The 21,809-nt window shown below is 34.1% G+C and overlaps 1 protein-coding gene across 21 annotated transcripts in view; it reads right to left on the reverse strand.

The window, feature by feature from the left end:
- The window catches only part of SOX5 (SRY-box transcription factor 5), a 946,176-nt gene that overhangs the window by 317,728 nt on the left and 606,639 nt on the right, over positions 1 to 21,809 (reverse strand). For 15 of the 21 annotated variants that reach the window (XM_088798391.1, XM_088798399.1, XM_088798419.1 and 12 more), the window contains one exon: positions 19,097 to 19,328. In XM_088798391.1, coding sequence (XP_088654517.1) covers positions 19,097 to 19,328 — 232 coding nt within the window. The remainder of the gene's footprint in view (positions 1 to 19,096; positions 19,329 to 21,809) is intronic. The other 6 variants (XM_088798421.1, XM_088798422.1, XM_088798435.1 and 3 more) reach the window with 1 other exon arrangement.

Genomic DNA, 21,809 nt, shown 5'->3' on the forward strand with positions numbered 1-21,809 from the left:
AGATTTCACCAGCAATCTAGTGAGTAGTAGTTTGTTGACTCATACTAGAAATTATGCCAATATATATTTCTTTTTGTCAAACTCTCCTTGCATTCCCCAAAATAACTCTTTATAGACTGGTCTAGTAAAAAAGTCTAGGAAAAAACTTTCTCTAATATTTTAATTAGAATTTCTGCATGTAAGTTAAGGTGAGATTGTTTTGTTTTGTTTTTTTTTTTTGGGGGGGGGTTTGGTATTGTAGTTATGCTAATTTAAACTTTTTTCTTTTTGGTCTGGAAAAAAGTTTTCCAGCATGGGAATTACAGCATGGGAATGTCAATTCTTTCGAAGTTGAAAATACTTGGGCTGGTTATAGATTTCATTCATGGATAGTTTGTTTAGGTTTCCTACTTTCTGTGTAGCCCTTTGAAATCATACGTTTCAACAAGACTCTCAATGTATCAATAAATAATTTTATACAGCCACATTTGTCATTGTGTGTTCAAAGGGTTATTATTTTCCAGTGATTGATTCAAGAGGCTATATAGGTTCTATGATTGATTAAGTGTGCATGATAAAGCTAACAAGCTCTCTGAACAACAGGACTGATTTCTTAGAACCTTCAGCATACCATGTGGACCGTGAATATAAAAAAGAGGGATATATTATGAAATGCTTTCCTAATTGATTACACACTAGAACCTTTGTCTTGGATGTTGTATGTTACACATATTCCTTAGAACACAATTTTGAAAATGCTAGAATATATTATAATAATTTATAGTATCTCCATAACTATCATAATATTGCCCTTTATTGGTTCTCCATTTATGTTTTGTATTTGCTCTTCTTCATTTTTTAATCAAGGGAAAGTTCTGCCTAATACCTTCCCAGTTCATTTATTTACTTTCTTATATTCTTCAGGTTCTGTTCTATGCCTTCATTGGAGTTCTTTTATTATAAAGATTTTTTGCCTCCAAAGTTAAATGCTTTAGTTTTTCCTCCCCATTCATTTTATTTAATAATGAAGGTACTTAAATTTATAAATTTGCCCAGAGTAAAACTTTCACACAAGTTTTAATATTCCATAGTCATGCTATGATTTTTTTAAGCAGCTTGTAGTTAGTTTTGATTTTCATTTTTAAACAAGAATTATTTAATAGTGTACATCCCTAAAATAGTTCAAGTGATTTATACATAGATAGACATTAAGTCAACCTTGTTAACTATGTTCATTAAATCCTCTATGTATTTGTTTTTTCAGTCCAATCCATCTGTGGAAAAGAAAAGGATACTTTACTATCTTTCTCAATATATTTCTGTTTTCATCAACACCTCCTATTTCTAATATTTCCCTTTCTGTAAGTTAATATATTAATGTTTTCCTTTATGTAGTTCATTTAATGCATAAATATTCATGTCATTTTATCCCTGCATAACAACATAAAAGGACGCTATTGCTGCTTTTGATTCAATTGGTCTGATAATAATAATGCTACCTCTGATTTCTGTCTATGGATGTCTACTGTTTTTACCATTCCTTTTACCCTCAACATATCTATGTTATTTTGTTATATATTTGACTTTCTGAGGATTATGAAACTGGATTTAAACAAATTCAGAAAATATTATTTCAAAAGTAAAGTTTACACATTTATATTTAGTATGATAAACGCCAACTGTTTTTACTTCTTTCTTTACAGGTTTTCTCTTTTTCGTTCATTTCTTTTTTCCCTCTTTCTCTTAGTTTATCTGTTTTTGTGGAAAATACTATATCATATTGACTTTCTGAATATTAAGAATCTCCTTAAAAAGAATCTCTAGTGTTCAGTTTTTCTACTTAATGCAGGCATCCAGTCCCAGAATAAGGCTACCATTCCACATTTCAAGTGGTTAGGGCCACCTGCCCCTCAGACTACTACCCACTATGCCCAGACTGGCTCTGATAGTATAGTTTTCCAGGATCTAAGGCTGTTAGTTTTTGACATGTGACTGTTTCATAAGAAATAAAATTGCATCTATCTTCCATGACTTCTTATATTAAATTCACAATTTGTCTGAAAACTATCCTTCAAAGTTTTAATATATGAGTGTGTAAAGTACTCATTAAACATACTTATTAAATAAATAAAATGGAATGGGAAGTGTGGGATAAAGAAAAGCTAAATATCAACTTAACCTCTAAGTCCTGAACTTAATTAAGAGAATTACTTCTCAGGGCTAGAAAGAGTTAAACATAGGAGACTGTGATTATTCACTGATTTTTCTATTTTAACTAAAAGAATTGCTAATGCATCTAATCTGATGAAAAATACTAGTGAAGAAGAAATTTTCAATGGGAGAAGAAAAAGAAAAAGACTGAGTCTAATAGTCACTTTATGATATACAAAGACAACTTGGTGAAAATTTTGGTCATTTTCTTTTCTTTCTTTTGAAAAAAAAACACTCTGTTTATGACAATATTGAACATAAGCAAATTGCTTTGACATTAAAAATTCTGCGTTAGTCAAACAGTATTATACCAGAGCATCCTAGGAGGAATTTACTCAGGTCACTCCTAAATTAATATATCTTTTCTTTTTCATAGTTCTGGTAACATGCTGACATGGAAAAAAAGGGGAGAGGAGACAGTGGGCAGAAGAAAGCAACTTGCCAATAATAAAAAAAAAAGTGCCCTGTTCTACATCCCTCACAAGCTAAACAGTCTTTTTGTGTTTCTAGGGTCTGTACATTGAATCCAGGATACTGGAGTACTGAACCCCATCCTTGTCCTAGAATTATAGTCAGGCTCCTGAGCCACTTTGCTCCAAAATTGGACCCAGGAAGGGATGCTAAGAAGTTTTAATTGGTCAGAATCAATAACTAGACTCTAGTACTAATTCCATATGGCAACCCTAAGAAATCTCTCCAAGGCAGGCTTAGTGAATACACTTCCCAATTATGAAATAAGCAGGGCCATAACTGTGTCTATAAGTCAGTATTTTAATTGATACAAGGTGTGATAAAAAACAAACAAACAAACAAAAAAAAATGGTGAATGTTTAAATAAAAAGAAATATATCAGTAAATACACATTACCATTATTTCCCCCCAGAATATTTCCTCCCTGGCTTCGATAAGCACACACTTATCATTCTTGCCACTTTCTGAAGCAATTCTGGAAGGTCTATTTCGGGTCTTTAGTTGTGTTGTTGTGGCTGCCTCAGTGTCCTGAATCGATCCAAAACATTTTCCTTTCATAGTCATTTTGACTTTGGGGAAGAGGCAGATGTCGTACAGTGCCAGGTGTGGTGAATAAGGTGGATGAGGACACACTGTAATGTTTTTATTTGACAGCAATTGCCATACCATAAGTGATATGTGACATGTAGCATTGTTGTGATGGAAGATAATTTATAGCACACTTTAAAACACACCTCTCAACCGTAGCTCACACCCCACTGACTGCACTGAACAAGTTGAAACTTGTCACACACTGTTACTAAGGTTTGACACACCACTTCCCATATTGAAGATCCGTGCCATTCTGTTGGATGGCACTCGGCAGCAGAATTCCCCATATTTTGTGATCACAACAGAAAGACTCCGCGTCACACATCGCTTCTGGTATGGTAATTTCTGTCAAATAAAAATATTATGGTGTGTCCTCATGAACCTTATTGATTGGATCTGGCATCATGTGACTTCTGGCTCTTCCTCAAAGTCAAAATGACCATGCAAGTAAGTGTTTTGAATCAATTCAGCCACAACAGCACAACTAAAGACACTCACAAAGAGGACTTCCAGAACTGCTTCAGAAAGTGGCAAGAATGATGGGATACACATGTTCGAAGTGAGGAGTAGTATTTTGAGGGAGATTAATGGCATGTGTCTTTTATTGTAATAATTTTTTTTAAACATTCACCGTATTTGATCACACCTCGTGTGTGTGTGTGTGTGTGTGTGTGTGTGTGTGTGTGTGTGTTTCAAGATGAGGGATTAAACTATTTCATGTTTCAAAATTTACTTTCCCAGGAATGATAGTTTTCAAAGCTTGTCTTATTAAGTTCTGTTTAAAGGTATATATATATATACATACATGCATACATATATTTGTCTCCCCAATATGAGGATGCACTACTGTAATACTCTAAGACAGACCTAGGCAGTAAAGAAGTAACAATCTATTATTTTGGTGGCTCAGGCCCCTTAGAGAATATAATGAAAGCTATGGGTACTCTCTCTAGAAAGGTGAACATATCACATAGCTTCAGGGAGGTCACAGATTCAATATAGCTCATCCTACAACCCTTAAAGTGATTTAACACCCAGGTTGAAAACACTTGCTCTAGAGGAAGCAGTTCAGGGGCTACCCCTTAGGGATAGAACATCTTGAACTCTGCCAGGGGATGTAGAGAAATAGACACTCATATTATGGAATCTTGAAGCTTTACTTTGCCCCTTCCTTTGATTCAAATTCCAATAGCACATACTGTGCACAGAAATATATACAGTGGATTTTGATTTATAAACAAATGTTTGATTTATAAACATTTCAAGATAGAAAAAAAGTGAGTATATATCCTATATGTTTCAATAAAGCAGAACTTAGAAAACACATGAAGGGAACAGTGGCTCTCTGGCACAGAAATGAAGCAAATCAGTCGTATGACCTTCTCTTTCTCTCTCTCCTTTCAAGAAAGAAGTAAAAAAAGAATCTGAGGAATGAAACAGTACCTGATAAACTCTGGAATAAGCGATAACTTGGGTACTCAATTTAAGGCATAATTCTATTGCTAGTTCTCTTTAGCTATCCCTCTACCTGACTAGTGGGCAAACCAGTGTCTGAGTCTTATTTTTCCTATTTTTTTTTAACCACCAATCAATTCGTATGGAAAGTAGAGAAAGGAACTCTTGCACAAATTAGTAGGCTATTTGTAGAATAACAAGGAATTAAAATGACAGCAAATATATTCTTAATTCTAAATTATAAAGATCACATGTCATTTTCAGAACATTGTGTAAGCAAAATCTTATTATCCTACCCAATTTTTTTCTGTCCATTTTATCTGATTGCACCCTATCAGTTGCTACCTTTATATATATATATATATTCTATAATTTAAAAATAGCCACAGTCTAACCCCAAAATGCTTTAAGGGTAAAAGGGGGTGGGGGTGGGAATAGAGAGACTTAATACCATCTCTCTCTTCTAGGCAGCAATTTCCCCAGATGAAGAGGTCACCACTGTTTAACAATGTGCTGCCATGTTAATTTAGTATGACAAGATAAAGCAGTAATCTCAGTTCATGGAGGCTGTAAACTGCTTGCTATCCGGGGACATGCTCAAGTTGATTTGCACTGTATATCACTTTATACAATTGCCATGACAAAGCCCCCTGAGTTCTCACATGTAAATCTCTCAATGCCTCTCTTCCTGTAGCCCCCTCTTTTTCCCTTTCATCCCCTCCCAATTTCTTTCTCCCTGCTTCCCATCCAGGTAGATCACATCCACTCAACACTAATCTCTGAAAACGTAACACTCTGCACATGACGAGGAACACACAATACACACCCCTCTCACAATCACTCTGTCAAGTCCCCCAATTTAAGGGAAGATGTTTAGGGACTTAGATAATCCATTGATCCCACTTGCATAGGCTTTTATATTTCAATCTGTCATGTTAAACTGTCAAGGGGAGAGATTAAACTGATGTTTCATGATTTGAGATTTACTTTCCCAGGAATGACAGTTTTCAAAGCTTGTCTTACTAAATTCTGCTTAAAGATTATCCCTAAGAAAGAAAGCTGATGTATTATATCTTTACTGGTACAAATCTAGCAATGAAACTATGAAGTGTTTTAGGTAAGGATATTTTGGAGATATTCAGGGTTATAAACATAAGAATGTAAAACTGAATAAAATTTGGATTTTAAAAAATGTCATCTGTGTAGTTCTCTCTTCATGAAGCAAAACACCATATGTAAAAAAGGGGGAAAAACATGTTTCTATCTATGTAAAACAAAAATAATTATAGAATCACTGAAGAGGACATAAACGAACAGGGAAGAGTTTATACGATAGGAAATAAAAAGATCTCATGAAGCCCATTAGGAAAGTGACAAGTCAAAGCTTTATCCATTAAAACAAAGGCAGAGTTATATGTTTAATCATCAAGAATTAACAGCTAGAAGTGTACATAATTTGGTTAGGTGTGATAGTTTTAGATGCAACGTATCAGATTTCTGACAGGTTGAGATGTTATAGTATCTAAATCCATTTGTATTAAGCCTCTTATCCATATCACATCCTTTTTACGTCATCTCAAGCTGCCCTTATGGGTAAACAGAAATGAGACAACAAAGGAATAAAAAGCAATAAACAAAATACTAATAAACAAAGGACTGACTTTCCCACAGTATCTCTAAAATTCCGCAAATCTAACAGGAATTTAAAAACATACCGAAAAGTAAAAACAAAAAACAAGAAAGTGGATATGCTAATAAAACCATAGTAATAGACAGGAACCTCATTAGCTATGTCTTAAAAGAAAATCATTATTTATCCTTTAGGATATTCATACAAGAAAACTGAAGGAATTTTTAAGTATATTCTGTTCCAAAATATTTGTGCTGTTATCTTCTGGTTGATGTTGTTTTCCTCTGGTAAACTACTTGGAGAAGTGTAATATACGAACCCATAGAAGAATGCTGTGATCTTGTATGAATGATCTGGAGAGCAATTGGGCTGAGAGAATTAGAAGGGTGATGGAAAGGGAATTCACATTAACTGAATATTCACTACATGACAAGTACTATGCTACGTAATTACCGCATTTAATTGTTTTGTCACCTATCTGTGAGTTAAATATCATAACTTCAACATGGAGAAAAGGAAAATTGCACTCAGGGTGTCTTCTACGAGCACAGGCATTAAAGACATTTGCTCATTCATTTTGAGATACTTACTCTGTGTCAGCCACTGTGCCAGACTCTAGGGAACAGTCTTGAAAGAGACAGACATAGTACCCCAAGGGGCACGGAGCTTTCTCCTTTAAATGAGTTTGAATATCATGCTCAAGATGACCTACATGCCAAAATACTGACCGAGACTACTGGGAGTCCAAAAGAAAACACAGGGTTTTGTTCTGGTAATTAGTAGTAATTAGTCAACAGAGTACAAAGTATTCAAGAACTATAGCATCTATTAAGTGCTTGCTATGTGGCAGGCATGGCTCAAAACCACTGCTGAAAATCCTATCATTTAATCCTCAAAACACATCTATGTTGGGGCATTCTATTATTATCTTCATTTTCCACATGAGAAAACAAAGGCACAGAGAGATGCCACAAAACTTAGTTAACGTCACACATCTCATAAAATGTGCAATTATGATTGGAACCCAAACAGTTTAAGGAGTCTAGGCTGTTTATCATCACATTTTGCATCTCATAATCTTATCGAAACTCAGTTCTGACTTGGCTTTGGTGGATTTTGGTTGTTGTGGCGGTGGTGGTGGTGATTGCTGCTGGTGAATTGCCTTAACAACATTAAGCAAAAACTTGGCAATGAACAATATTTACTGTAATTGAGTATGCCATAAGTATTTGAGAAACAACATCTCAGGTTGAATGATCTCCTTTTTTAATAGTTAAAAATATATTTTAAAAACCCTTTTAGTGACAACAGATTGAGATTTTTATTGAACTTCTCATTTCAAAAGTAGTTTTCCTTAGCTTAAAATTTTCTTGTAGGTTGCTTAAATTTATAAGAATTAAAAACATATGCCAGTTAAGTACAATGTACCATTTTTCTCTCAGATCACAGAACAAACATTTCTTTAGGCATTTAACTAACATTTACTAAATTCCTGCTATATTCCAGCCACCAGAGCACTTTATATGTATTGACTTTAAACATTACAAGCATGCTGTAAATTAGATGCTATTGTTATCATCCGTATTTTACAGATGGCAAAAATAACTATTTCAGAATGAGTACTAGAAGTTAGAATAACTTGCCAAACATCATACAGATATCAAACATCAAAACTTGGAATATACTCAGTAATTTTGTCATTAGTGGCCCTGTGCTAAACCACTATGTCATGACAACAGTCCTATAGCCAGAGCACAAATTAATACTAATCTTTATGAGAAAGGTTTAAGCAAATAATCCTTTAGAATGTCATATATTGCCTAACATCGTATGTAAAACTTCTAGTACACATTCTGAAATAGTTAAATCTCTTGGTCCGTTTAAATGTACCTCGAAAGATTTTTAAAAACCAAGTTATCTCTGAGTGAAGGTAGAATAATCAAGCAACATCTGTTGCATCCCCATTCCCTACAAGTATTTCTAAAGTCTATTAAAATGACTTATTCTGATAAACTATAAAAATGTTTTAATATTTATATGAGTGGCAAGGCAGTGAGCATAGTTATGAAGTGCTTGGGTTCTGTACTCATAAATCCAACTCTCCCACTTACTTATTAGACAAATCACTATATCTAATACTGTTTTCCATCTGTAAACCGGGGGGATAATCACAGTTGCTAAACTCACTGGGTTGACATAAAAATTGGCCAAAATAATAAAGGTAAGGTGGCTGATACATAGAAAACATGAAATATTACACATTCCTATTATTATTAATTAATTAAATACCATATTCTAAAGAATATTGAGTGTTTGAAATCTTTCATGTTTGAGTTGCAACTCTCAGACTGCAGTTAGGCTGTAAGATATATTCACATAAGACTTTCAAAGTCGCTTCTTATGTTCTACTGATGACCCTGGGGAAATCAGAATCTCAGATACAGAAGAAGCATATTCTCTGACTCTGTGTCCCTCGTGTGCAAAGCACGCCAGCCACTGCCACAAAGCCGAAAGATGGATACTGTAACAGCCCAGCAATCTCCCCTCTCCAGGATATATGTTTATACACAAGATAGGGTCCAGTAGTGGCAAGAGAGGTGGGTACCAGGCTTAGTACATTATTAAGCGTAATGCTGTAAGTTGTTGTGACTTATTTTCTGTTTTCATTGACAAAGGTTTTGACTTTTTGCATGATACATATTTTATATTTGGAAATACATACAAAACTACTTAACAGTACCTTTGTAACAATACCCCTTTTTCATATCCTGCTTCCATTTAAAATTTGTATTAACCCTTAGAATATTATTTTCTCATTTAGGGATATCGACCAACAAGATTAACTGTTTTATCTGGACACAGGCTGGATTTTTAAGAGCTAAGAAGAGAAACTGAAGTAAACACTGCTTCTCTATATAATGATAACATTGTTTGCTCTGCTGCCACAGAAGCAGCCTTGACTAAATACGACAGAAAATCCAGTCACTTGTGTTCATTTACTTTATCATGTGATGTCAGTGTCACAGAGCTGGCCAAGCCTGCTCTCCCTAGATTCACACCTCATCTGCTCACATCGATCATTCCTAAAAATGGTTTATGGGAATTTTTTTAAAAACATTTTGCCTTTGTACAAAGAAGATATATAACCAAAGGGACAGATTATAATTGTTGACTTAAGGTACCTTTACATTTATTTCCCATTTAAAATATTAAAGAACACCTATGCCCCATATCTAGTAGAATAGAGAAAACATAAAATTTACTTTCTAAAACAAGAAATGGCGGGGGGATGGCACAAGATGATCAAAACTGATAGCATACTGAAATTTTGTCATGAATTCAGTCTTAATACCAACTTTAATGCTGTTACAAATTATGGGCATCTCAGACCTTGTGGAGGAAGTAAGGAATTTATATATTTTTAAATTAATGCTTTTAAAGGCACCTAATGTGGTACCAATAGCGTTCTAAGCATTTTGAATTCAGATTGTCATTTATTAGGGAAGTATTTCTATTGACAGTGCTTCCAATCTTCCTATTAGATTTTTCTATCCTATAGAATTCTTTTTCTATTTTTTGAACTTACCCTCCCCCCACCACAATCCAGGTATCTGTCTTTGTCTACACTTTTAAAAGAGAAAGCTGTATGAGACTAATTGACAAACTAAGTGAGAAAAAGAAATTACAGCGAAAATAGTTCCTTACATTATTTTTATGACTTCACTTTAAGATCCACATTTACAGCTAAATGGTTGTGCGTTTTAAGAGACTGCTGTAAAAAGATCATTTTCCCTTTATAGATACAGTGGATAGTTGTATCTAACTGATACAGACAAGAGGAAGTATGATGTAAGTATTATTTGAAATATTTTGAGGTCTCATTGGCAATTGGGTTACTGAGTCTTGTAGACTTCATTCCAATTACTAGAATTCAGGCACCAACACTGTAAAATTCCTAATTCTGGATTCCCTTAGTGACTGTTCTTGGCAAGTAAAAAACTAAGAAATAATGACAAACACATTGCTATTATCACTCATATTACGTTAATACAGTGACACTAACAGCATAATTACTTTCCAGTTGTGAAAATGATGTCTATTTTCTATTTTTTACTTTTATCAATCTCTATAAAACTTCAAATTAGGAAAGAAATATGAAGACAAAAAAAATCAACTAAATTAAAGAAACAGTCAAGAATTGATTGAAAATACTGACAGTGGTTTTCAAAAAAATTAAAATGGAAGCCAGTACAGGCACATAGAGAGCACAGGAAGTCACTAAAGCACTAGATTCCAGACATTTGGGTTCACTGATAAGTACAATTTCAAAAAAATAATTTGGAAACCAACATAGAATTCTAAGGTGTCTTTATTTTTCGTTTGTTGTTTTTTTTCCCAAATAAGGGAATTAAAAATAAAATGATCATTTACTACGAACATTGGCTTATAAAAGTAAAGGGATATAATCTGAATAAATTGAAGAAATATACCAGGCAGTTTTGTGAAGAATTCATTACCCTGTCCCTGTTCACTAAAAATCAGTGAAAACTTTATCACAGAATCAATTGACCTATTAATCACATACAGTAGGAGAAACCTAGGCTGACTGCAGGAAGGTTTGGCAAATCCCCAAGAGGCAATATATGTAAATAAGAAGGAAGTATATATCAGAGCACAATGGTGCTGATTCTCCTACCCTGTCTTCCTTCTTGATAATGGCTCCATTGAGATCCACAAGAGGACCCATTAAAAATGTTTCCTGATAGAGGGAAATTGAAAGAGAGAGGAAGAAGAGGAGCAAAGGAGGAAACGAATCAAAGGAAGAAAATGAAGAACTGAAAACAAAACATCAAAGATACAGAACGAAGGTTGGTTCCCAGGCTTTTCATTTTTTTGACATCCAAATACAAATGATCCTATTATGCAGGTCCTAGAATAACAAATGAGATAAAGATGAACACATCCATTCCCACAAAATCTGGAACATCATTCAAGTAAGTTTCCAGCACTGCTGTAGTGTCCCTATTTCCAATATCCTAGCCAACTATTTCATCATTCTTTCCACTTCATTCAAGGTGGTCACCGAGAAAAAGAAAAAAAAAAAATACTTAAAACTCAAATAACTAAAATTGTTGTTTTTATTCCTATTTATATGAGGAACATACTTTACTAACTTCCCCATGTTTTATATTAAGAACTTTACAGTATAATTTATCTTCAGTATTGTTTTAACTTTTTTTCTTTCTTATTTCTTTTGGGACCATACGTTATGGCAAAAACAAACTATACTGTACATTAAAGACCTTGTATTAGTGATAACTGATCCAGCATGTATATTTTTTTTAATATTTTGGCATCTAGTAATTTTTAGTGTGTGGAAACAATTTCAAATAAATCTATTTTTGATCCCCACAAATGAGATATCTTTCAACTGTGAATCTCCTTAGCACGTGTTAGGTTGTATGAAGTTTCTACTAACATTATAGTGATTTTTGTGCTTACCTGACCTCCCCCCCAAAAAAAAAATTACAGTAAAAGACACATTGCCACTAATCCCCCTCAATATTCTCCCCCTTGCTTTGAACTTATGCCATCCTCCTTGCCACTTTCTGAAGCAGTTCTGGAAGTCCTCTTTCATGAGTGTCTTTAGTTGCGCTGTCATTGTCCTTAATCAATTCAAAACATTTTCCTTTCATGGTCATTTTGATTCTGCGGAAGAGTCAGAAGTCACATGGTGCCAGATCCGGTGAATAAAGTGGATGACGATACACCATGTTTTTATTTGACAGAAATTGCCGTGGCAGAAGCAATGTCAGATATGGAGAGTTCTCATGATGGAGGATAAAATAAAGACACTCATGAAAGAGGTTTTCCAGAACTGCTTCAGAAAGTGGCAAGAACGATGGGGTAGTGTGTTTGAAGCGAGAGGGAGTATTTTGAGGGGGATTAATGGCAATGTGTCTTTTAGTGTAATTTGTTTTTTCAAATTTTGAACATTCACTGTATTTTTTTTATCACACCTCATAAAAAGCTACAAAAGGGAAGAGACTAGTTCTTATTTCTGTATCTCTGCTGATAGGTATTCATTGTAAGTTTTTGAGTGGAATTTTTTCACAACACTCCCTATTAAATGAAAACAATTACATGTCATTAGGCTAAGTCTTCTTAAGCAAACACATGCTCCCCCATTACCACAGCATTAGAAGTTCTTATCGATTCCCCTGTCACTGCATAGCACTATGTCGGGATACTAACAGTAGACCCTCATTAGTGTCCTGAACTGTCTTGCACCTCCCATATAAAGCTATGTTTTTATGTGAGAGTAATTCATTAATTACTCAAGACCCACTTAACTTTCAACTAAACTTCGAATCCTGTGGACATAATATGAATCAATTTTTTCAACTTGATATTAGATCCTCCCCCAACCAGATAGAATGGAATTGTATGGCACCGGGACACAACTATCTATTGCACAACTTATCCAATGGCTTTGTTGGACCCCAACTGATTGTTTTTCACATGTCCTCATGCCTGTTAGCCCTGGGGGTAATTTTCAGAAACAATGCAAGTAAAAAGATTGAACCACTTACATTCAAACACAAGCCTGGAATTATATCTAGATAAACAGCTTCATGTGGTATTTTCTGACAACATTTACAGAATAATGTTTGTAACAATGTAATTTCATTGTATGATAAACATCAATTTACCATAAAAAAAACAAATACAAATTTGTCACCATTTTCACCTCCTTTCAGTGGGATTGGCCTTGTTCAGATAAGCAAGCCTATCTCTTACAGAAAACAACAGTTTATAGATAAAGCGTGTGAAATCCAGGATGTGTGTGTAGAATTATACTGCCTACTATCATGACTTTATACTGCCACACTGCACATATGGCTTCCAAGCTTACGTTATCTGAATCTTTCTGAATCTATTCTCCATGCTATTAAATTGAGCACATTCCACATCGTTCAAAAGTAATTACACTTTTGTCTAGAGTGGAGGAGACTGCTCTCCCTAAACAATGAAATTCTCATTATTAGAACTGGCACAATAACCACACTGGTATTAACAACAATACGCATTATACCATCACAAAAACTAATGCTAAGTTTGATGTACAAAGGTAACAAGAAATTTAAAAGCTTATAAAAACCACCATATAAAAATAGGAATCTTTACCATACCATAATTAAGGCCCTATTCTGTGACTTATTTTTAAATAACACATGCATTTTCTCTTTTCCTTCTTAAGTTTTCTGAATAGTACTTCACACATAACATTATTCTAGTCACACATCAAAAATACATTACTAACGACCGTTAGATTGTAAGCAAAATATATATAAAGGGTATTTCAAGACACAGCTATAATATAGCAATTAAAATTATTTTGGGTAAATAAAGAATCCGAAGTTAACAGTGAGCCTCAGCAAGTAAAAGCCTCTCTGTGTTGTGTGCACTGAATGAATTCTTTCAGTGTTTAAGTTCGCATTTCATATGTTGGAAGCTTGCTATAATGTTATACTTGGTTCTCAGCTACATGTTCAACTTCTATAGACTATCACCTTAAGAAAACACTTTTTTCTCCTTTTGATGAACTTCAAGGAAGAAACTAACTTACATTATATTTTGCTTTATGATAACTAGTGTCCCTGAAATGTTTAAACACATTAAGGTACATCAAGGGTATTGTTAAACTCCATACATTATACCCAGAGTTCTTTGACAATTCCAGGAAAATATTATCAACATAAAAAATAAATGAAATACTAAAATATATTATCAAATCATATTTCCAAATCAAATAGATATTTAAATGTTAAAAAATTACACACTAGCATAGTACTCATGTTGATTGACATGAGGACATGTTTTGGATAGTTCTTTACATTCTGTTTCACATTAAATTCAGCTATCTGTAGAATGGGCAACTCCAATTATTTTTTAATAAAATATTGTATTGTTAAAATAAATATTTGTAGTTTTTAAATCAATTGTGGGACGCAGCCACTCTACAGTTATACAAACTTCACTCAACTCAGGAAGAACTTAAGGAGTCAAAAGAAAGTTTGGTTGAGATAAGAATAGACATTTTGTGAAAAGAAAAAAGGGCAACTGATAATTCAGCAATCACAGGTGGCAAGACTTTCATTTCACATCACATTTGACACTCGAACAACAATCTATCCAACGGAAGTAGTTTGCAACCAAATAGAAAATGAGCACCAAAATGGCCACCATCGAGTTCCCCTGGCTGCCTCTAATGCTCTACTTGATTCTTCTCAGACTCTATTCCCTTCCGGTGCTCATAAATAATCATTTTGATTGACATGAGGACATATTCTGGATAGTTCTTTACATCATGAAATAAATCCACCTGTGTTAGAACTATTACTAAAAATGAACCAGAAATTATGGTGATTCTTGCTTGTCTCTGAAACTGAAGTGAAAGCCTCTGAACCCATATTTTAAAAAGGTGGGGGTAGGGTGGAGAGAAGAGTATATCTGACCTTCAATAAAAACAAACCTCCGGACTGCCTTTCCATTCATGTCACAATTAAACTTGCCAACCTTGCCTTTTAGCGTTTTGGAGATAACATGAGTATCAAAATTTGCTATTAATTGTTTTGCAAGATTATGAGAGCTTCATAGAAGGAACCAACAGTCTTTTACATACACACAAATATCTGTGCCTCAAACTTATATGGATTGGAAATCTTACAGAACATACATATATGTATATATATGCCTATATATACATATATATATATATATATATATATATATATATATATATATATAAAGTTGCTTAGTACAGTTCATCTGTAGTGTACTTTGAATAGTGAGTAAAAACTTTCCAGAATAGAAGGACTCATAGTATTCACATCAGTTATAGCTGTTTGAGAGTATCTCTTATTTAGGCACTTAGCTTATACAAAATATTAAGGTTAACAAACACAACTTCAGAAAGGAAGAATTGCATCCTTCTCTGACCCAATTCCAAATGTTAACTCTTTAATACCCTGAATATGAAGACAGGACCCTAAGTCCTTAAAGTCTTTATATGGCAACTGTCATGAAGTATACAGAACTTTACCTCAGGAAATATTTTCCAACTTAAATTTTTTATAAAAGGATCTCTATAACTTCAAGCCATCATTACAGGGATTATTTATCAGTTTTACTTTGTTTCTAAACTATGTGGGCAATAAAAAATGTAGACCTCTCAATATCTTTCTTTTTAATTCAAGAATGGAGCATGAATGTCAGAGAAATCGGCAATGAAATCTGGAAACCAGTGTTTTTTTTTCCCTTAAATTGAACTCTATGATATAAAGACCATGCAACATTCTCTCTGTTTTCAAGGATACTGAATACGAAAAAATAGAGAATGTATTTTCCTACTGAAATAAAAGGACCTGCTATGCGCGTATGACAATGGCCTAGTATCCAGAAAAAAATAAAGTATTTGTGTTGTATAACAATTCTATAAATATATTCAATCATTTTGATAATTGGGTAAAATATATCTTAATCAGCTTAACAGCTGAATATATCATAACTATTATGACATACTTTCTGTTTTCTGAATATACTACATTAGTAGATTCTTTTTTAGTTCTAAAATTTCTAGAAAAATCAGCATATTTACCATGAATAGTATCTTAACAACTTTGCCCAAAACATATATTTAATCATCCATATAAACTCTGTCATTTAATCAGTAATCATAAAATATATATATATATATATATATATATATATATATATATATATATTTCAGACCATAAGAAAAGATATAAACAATTGTCATGGATAAAAGAATAATGCAGCAACCATTCTGCCTCGGAGGTCAGTGAAAGCATCTAAGAAGAAGCAATTTCTGAACTCAGTCTTGTGGGAGATACACAATTCACCAGGAAGGTAAGATATAAAACCAGAGAGGTTTTCTAGTAGAAAGAATAAAGCTGTGTCATTTGAGGTCACTTGGTATGTTTATGAATACATATCAAAAGCTTGGCATGACTGGAACACTGGGTCCATGGCAGGATGTGGCAGGAGAGGAGACTAAAGCCATAGTTTGGTACTAGTCTACACAGAGCTCTACACTAAATCCTGTAAGCAACAAGGACACATTAGTTTCCAAAGTGGGATAAATAATTCAACTCATTTCTCAGGCATGCAAGTCTAGTGGAAGATGAAAAAATACTGGAAAGAGAAGAGGCTGAAAATTTGAGATCGTACAAGAGACTCTTCCAACTGTTTACTAAAGAGATGAAAAGCTGGGGGAATCAAGAAACATTTGAGGCAGAAGAAAATTTAGAAACAAATTAGGCATATAAGAAGAGAAAAAACATTAGTGCTGATGGCCACTAAAACTAAGTTAAATCATTTGTATCCAAACTATATTGACTTCCAGAAGAGTCGATCTTAACCTTTTTGGGTTAAAAATCTGCTTAAAAATCTACTTAAAAGATCTTGGGTTAACAGATTTTGGGTTAAAATCTACTTACAAATCTGATGAAAGCCATATTCTTACTCACACATGTGCACATACAGAATTCTCCATTCATTTTTAGGTTATCCGTACACCCTGGTTAAGAATTTCTGCTCTAGGTGAAGTTGCTTGAGGAAAGGAGTTGTGTCTCATTCAAATCTATTTCCATAGTACTCAACAAAAAACCTTGGTACAAAGTAGGCAGTTCATAGTTTTTATTTAGCTGAACTGAACACTCCATTACAAACTGAATGGTTTCATTTTCACTAATATCCTGCATCACAGCATCCCTTCATGCCAACTACAGTATGTAATTCAATATACTTTCTTATACTTACCCTCGAGTATACTTAAAATAGTCTCCCCTTTATCTTTGTGGTTTTCTTCTAGTCATAACTATTTATATCCACTTCTTCAAATTTGGGTGTTTATGTTTATAACAGCATCACACAAAAACCAAACTGAGAAGCACTCTCAATAGGGTACACCCTGAGACAAGGCAATGATCAAAATACTGAGAGGGCAAAGGCATTAGCAGTGATGAAATATCAAGTGGAGAGGCCGACATCCTTACCCTATTGAACTGTGTACTTCCATTTTCCCCTTTCTTTTCCTAGTTTAACCTTTTCGGAGAGGAGGCCAAAAAATTAGATAATTGCACATAACTAACATGAACTCATAGTAGAGAAAGAAGGGAGAAATTATGGATAGTATGATTTAACTTGCCAAATAAGAAATCATCAGAAAATTAAATACGCCTGTGCTCTTGTAAAGAGCTTATAATGTTTATAAGCATGGACTCCAAAACCAGACTGCTTAGGTAAAACCCCGGTTCTCCCACTTCCTAGCTGTGATCTGGAGCAAGGTATTTAACCTCTCTGTGCCTCAGTTTCCTCTTCTGTAAAATGGGATTAATAACAATACCTCATTGAATTATTGTGAAAATTAAATGAGTTAATATATGTAATGTGGTTAAAGCACCACATCAATATACATGCTACATAAGTGTCAGTTAATCCATTATTCTTGGTGGAAAAATCTTGCACAGAGTCAATTACCCAGAGAAATTTTTACCTATAAGGCTTAAAATGTTGAATGAGAGTGTTTAAATCTAATGTGGCTATCAAAGAACAGTATCTATTTCACAGCTATTAGAAGACATCTGGTTCTTCTTGTTGATTTGACTCCACATATAGTAATGTAATAACATAAACAAGTGGGCGTATTATGTATAAAACACATTTATCATATATAATCATTTCCTAAAGAAAGCCATAAAAAGGCATTTAACAGAAACAGAGCTGTCTTTAAAGGTATGAAAATGTGTGATGAAACATGTTTGTTTGTGTAAACCAGTTCAAATGAAGGGTATTCCTGAAGTTAAAGAGGAGGAGAGGTCACAAAAATGTGACATCCATCAAAGCAGCCACGTTGAAAAGGCCAGGGTAGCTTTACCGGCAGCTAAGTGCCCTGTCACCTTGCCGACATGCTGATTCTACGTAATTAAGTTCCTAAGACTGCCCTAAAAGCCTTATTTGTGTACGTCTACTGTTTAAGCTTCAGCCAAGGTGCTTTGCTGTCTTCTTTCTTCTTATCTATGAAACCACAGTTTCCCAGTGATCCAAACCCCAGAATGAGGGGCCAGAAAAATTATCCTGAGTTTCAAATTCTGGAAAAGGATGCACCAGGGAATTACTGAATTATCCAAACAACAGCATGAAGGGGACTAGAAAATACTGTGGTCCCATTAGAAAATTACAGTGTCTATGAAATATATTCTTCTCTAAAATTCCCAGTACTATAAGGAACATTGGAATTCAATCTGAGCAAAGCAAAAAAATTGAAAAACACTGATTTATTGTGGTTGAAATGTTCAAACTACGTTGTAACTCTATCTGGAAAAAACATTTTATTAGAAATAGAATGAAATCTATCTCGCCTGCTAATTTTAAATGTGTTACTTTATTTTAACATTATTCTTACATTTACATGGTTTTTTCCCCTCTAATTAAATCGGTGTCTCAAAAGCAGAATTAGTGAAAAACAAAAAAAAGAAACAAACAAAAAATATAGCCTATCTTATCCTCCCTACTGGAATCAATCTACTTATAAAGAATTCTAAGATGTTAGGAGTGTTATCTTGTGTATGGCTGTTAAGTAGATGATTATAAGCAAAGGACTGAAGCCAAACTATTAGAAGACTAGACTGGTCAAAAAGTGAGTGTAGGCACAATAGACCATGAGAAACCTACCATTGTATTGTGCTGAGAAGTGGGAGTCCTATGGCCACAAGTCTCTTGCGTCAGCAGAGAAACTGGCTGAAATTCCTCAGAGTGAGGCTTGTTGGGAAAACTCACATGCAAGGGAAGGTGAAAGGCTGGGAGCCCGTCACTCTCCTCTTCTTCCACTTTCTGTCTGCTTGTCACCATGGCTACCTCTCCATCTGCTTCCCCATACGGAGAGGCTGGTCGCTTGGAAGACATCCTGGAAGGAACAAAAGAGGAGAAAATAATGAAACCTCCACATAAATCCTTAATGCCGTCATTGTGTGGTTAGGGGCCATTGTAACAGAAATGCCTTTTTGTGCTGGCAGAGAGCAGGAAACTATCCAAATACCACTGCAAAGCACACAATCAGAAACAATGGCCAAGCAGGTAGCAACAGAACAGTGCTTGTTTGTTGTGAGAATAATACACTAATATAGCACTCTCTTGTATTCTGGCTTCTTAAACAAGAGAATTCACCTAAGAATACTGCATAATGAAAGACCATTCCATTTTAAAGGAAAGAAAAATAGTCATCTAGCTTTACACTTTGATAGACCTTACTGAAGACAGAACATCTATGAATAGCAAATAATGTTGGCAGTGAAAAAAAAAGGACTAAAATTTATTTCATCAAAAAGTAAACAAAATAAATGAATGCATGCCATTATAACATATTTACATTTTATTAAAAGCGAGATTATTGTGAAATATAGATACATCAGTTATTCATAAACCTCAGACCACATGATAAAAAGTTTGATATTTGTTTAAAGCTTAATTTAGAATCAAATGAATTTTACACTCACTGTTAATTTTGAAACATTTGAGAATTTTTCTTCCCTCACCTTCTAAATCACCCAATTTAGGCATTTAGTTCTAACATCAAATTTGCAAAGTAGTAAAAGACGTGAGAATATAAAGTTATTTCAATTTTATTTCCACAATTCTATAAAAGATTAAGATGTGGCTTCTTAGACTTGTGTGCTCCTTAGATACCGAAGTAAAAGAGTGGAAAAAACCAGGATTTTGTTTTGATGAGCTAATGCCTATATGACAATGCACTTAGATAACTGAAAAAATTTTAAACATTTTTTTGTCTGATTGAGAATATTATCATAGGTTAAAATATGTAGTGGATATTTTCAGCTAAATAGAGAGTTCCTTTTCCTTTCATTAGGAGTTCTACATAGATTATACAGACTTTAAATTTTTAATGACCTTGAAAAAGCTATAAGTTTTGTTCAACAAAGAGTGTTTACAGAATCATCCATTATGACAGTATGACAGGAGGCAAGAAAGTATTAATTAAATACAACACTACTTTTTTCATATACATCAATGATTTTTAAATTAAAAATGTATTACCAAAAGAGATGCCTCTAACCTTTGTTGACTAATACTATTTTTAGTGTTAGAAGTTTCAAAAGAAAAGTATTCAAGTACTGAAGATATTTTCTTAAGAAACAATAGTACTGAAAAAAAAAAAAAGAGCTTTGGATGCAGACAAGTATGGATTAAAATACTGATTTCACTACTTACGAGCTGTGAGACTTATTTTAATCTCTTTATGTCAATTTGCTCACCTTTAAAGTGAGATATATATCAACTTGTAATGCTTTTGGAGCATGAACTGTGCACCATATGAAAAATGACTTGTAGAGCATTTAATACAGAGTAAGACACTAAATATACAATAGCTTTTTTTTTCACAAACTTTAAAACTATAGTGTGGCCCACAGCCACCCTCAAAAAACAAACAAAAAAAAAAAAAAAAAAAAGAAGAAAAGAAAACCCTCCAAAATGAGGAAAGTGGATTGCCTTCTAAGAGTTAAACTGTGAAATCAGCATGAAATACCAAGTCTCCCAATAGAGAAATGGTCCATAACCAGTCATACTTGACAATAAACAGATAAAATGTATTAGCAAGTGTAAAAAAAAGAAATGTTAATAGTAGGGGTCAGCTGAAGAACAGAGAATAGGAGGAAATGGTGATGGCTACCATGAAGCACTGTCTAAAGAAGCAGCAGGCTGGGCCGACATATTGCAGGTGTCTTTACCTATTTCTGATCTCATTACCAAGGTTTTTTCAAGTATAAGTATGGAGAAAGGAAATAAGGCCCTGCAGTTAACCCAATTCCAACAATCTTAGTCTCCTCAGCAACGCCGTATCTATCACCAAATTGATATATTAACCTATGCATATCATCTCTAAACACTAGAGATATTTAGCTCCCACTGTTCTGCTTCCATGCTCTCCAAGCAAACTTCTGATTCCCATGTAGAAAAGGGGTTGAAGGAACAGATTTAAAATATTTAAGGTCTTTGTGAAGTATCAGAGCAAATCAATAAAGGGACTTTTAACTATTTCTTGGCTTCACATGTAGCTTGAATGCAAGAAGATTATGCATCTGTTATACAAACCACAGCATTTATGAGTTGTGTGGCCATTCTGATGGCCATTATGACTAATTATCATTCTTGCTGGAATTAATCAGTCGGTGTTCTGATGTCTACCTTAGTCTTGTGCACAATCAGACTCCTCCTGTCTGAAAACGCCAGGCTATAGTCACGAGCCAGTCTCCAGGTTACCAAAGCAGAAAGCTACATCAGCTGGCCTTTGCTAATACACCATTTTATGACTTTCAGAAGGTATGACCTTTTTTACTGATTTCTACTTTATTAATATTGTTAATAATGA

Source organism: Rhinolophus sinicus, chromosome 1 (genome assembly GCF_057876585.1).
Source record: "Rhinolophus sinicus isolate RSI-liver-muscle chromosome 1, RSI-T2T, whole genome shotgun sequence".
Classification (NCBI taxonomy): domain Eukaryota; kingdom Metazoa; phylum Chordata; class Mammalia; order Chiroptera; family Rhinolophidae; genus Rhinolophus; species Rhinolophus sinicus.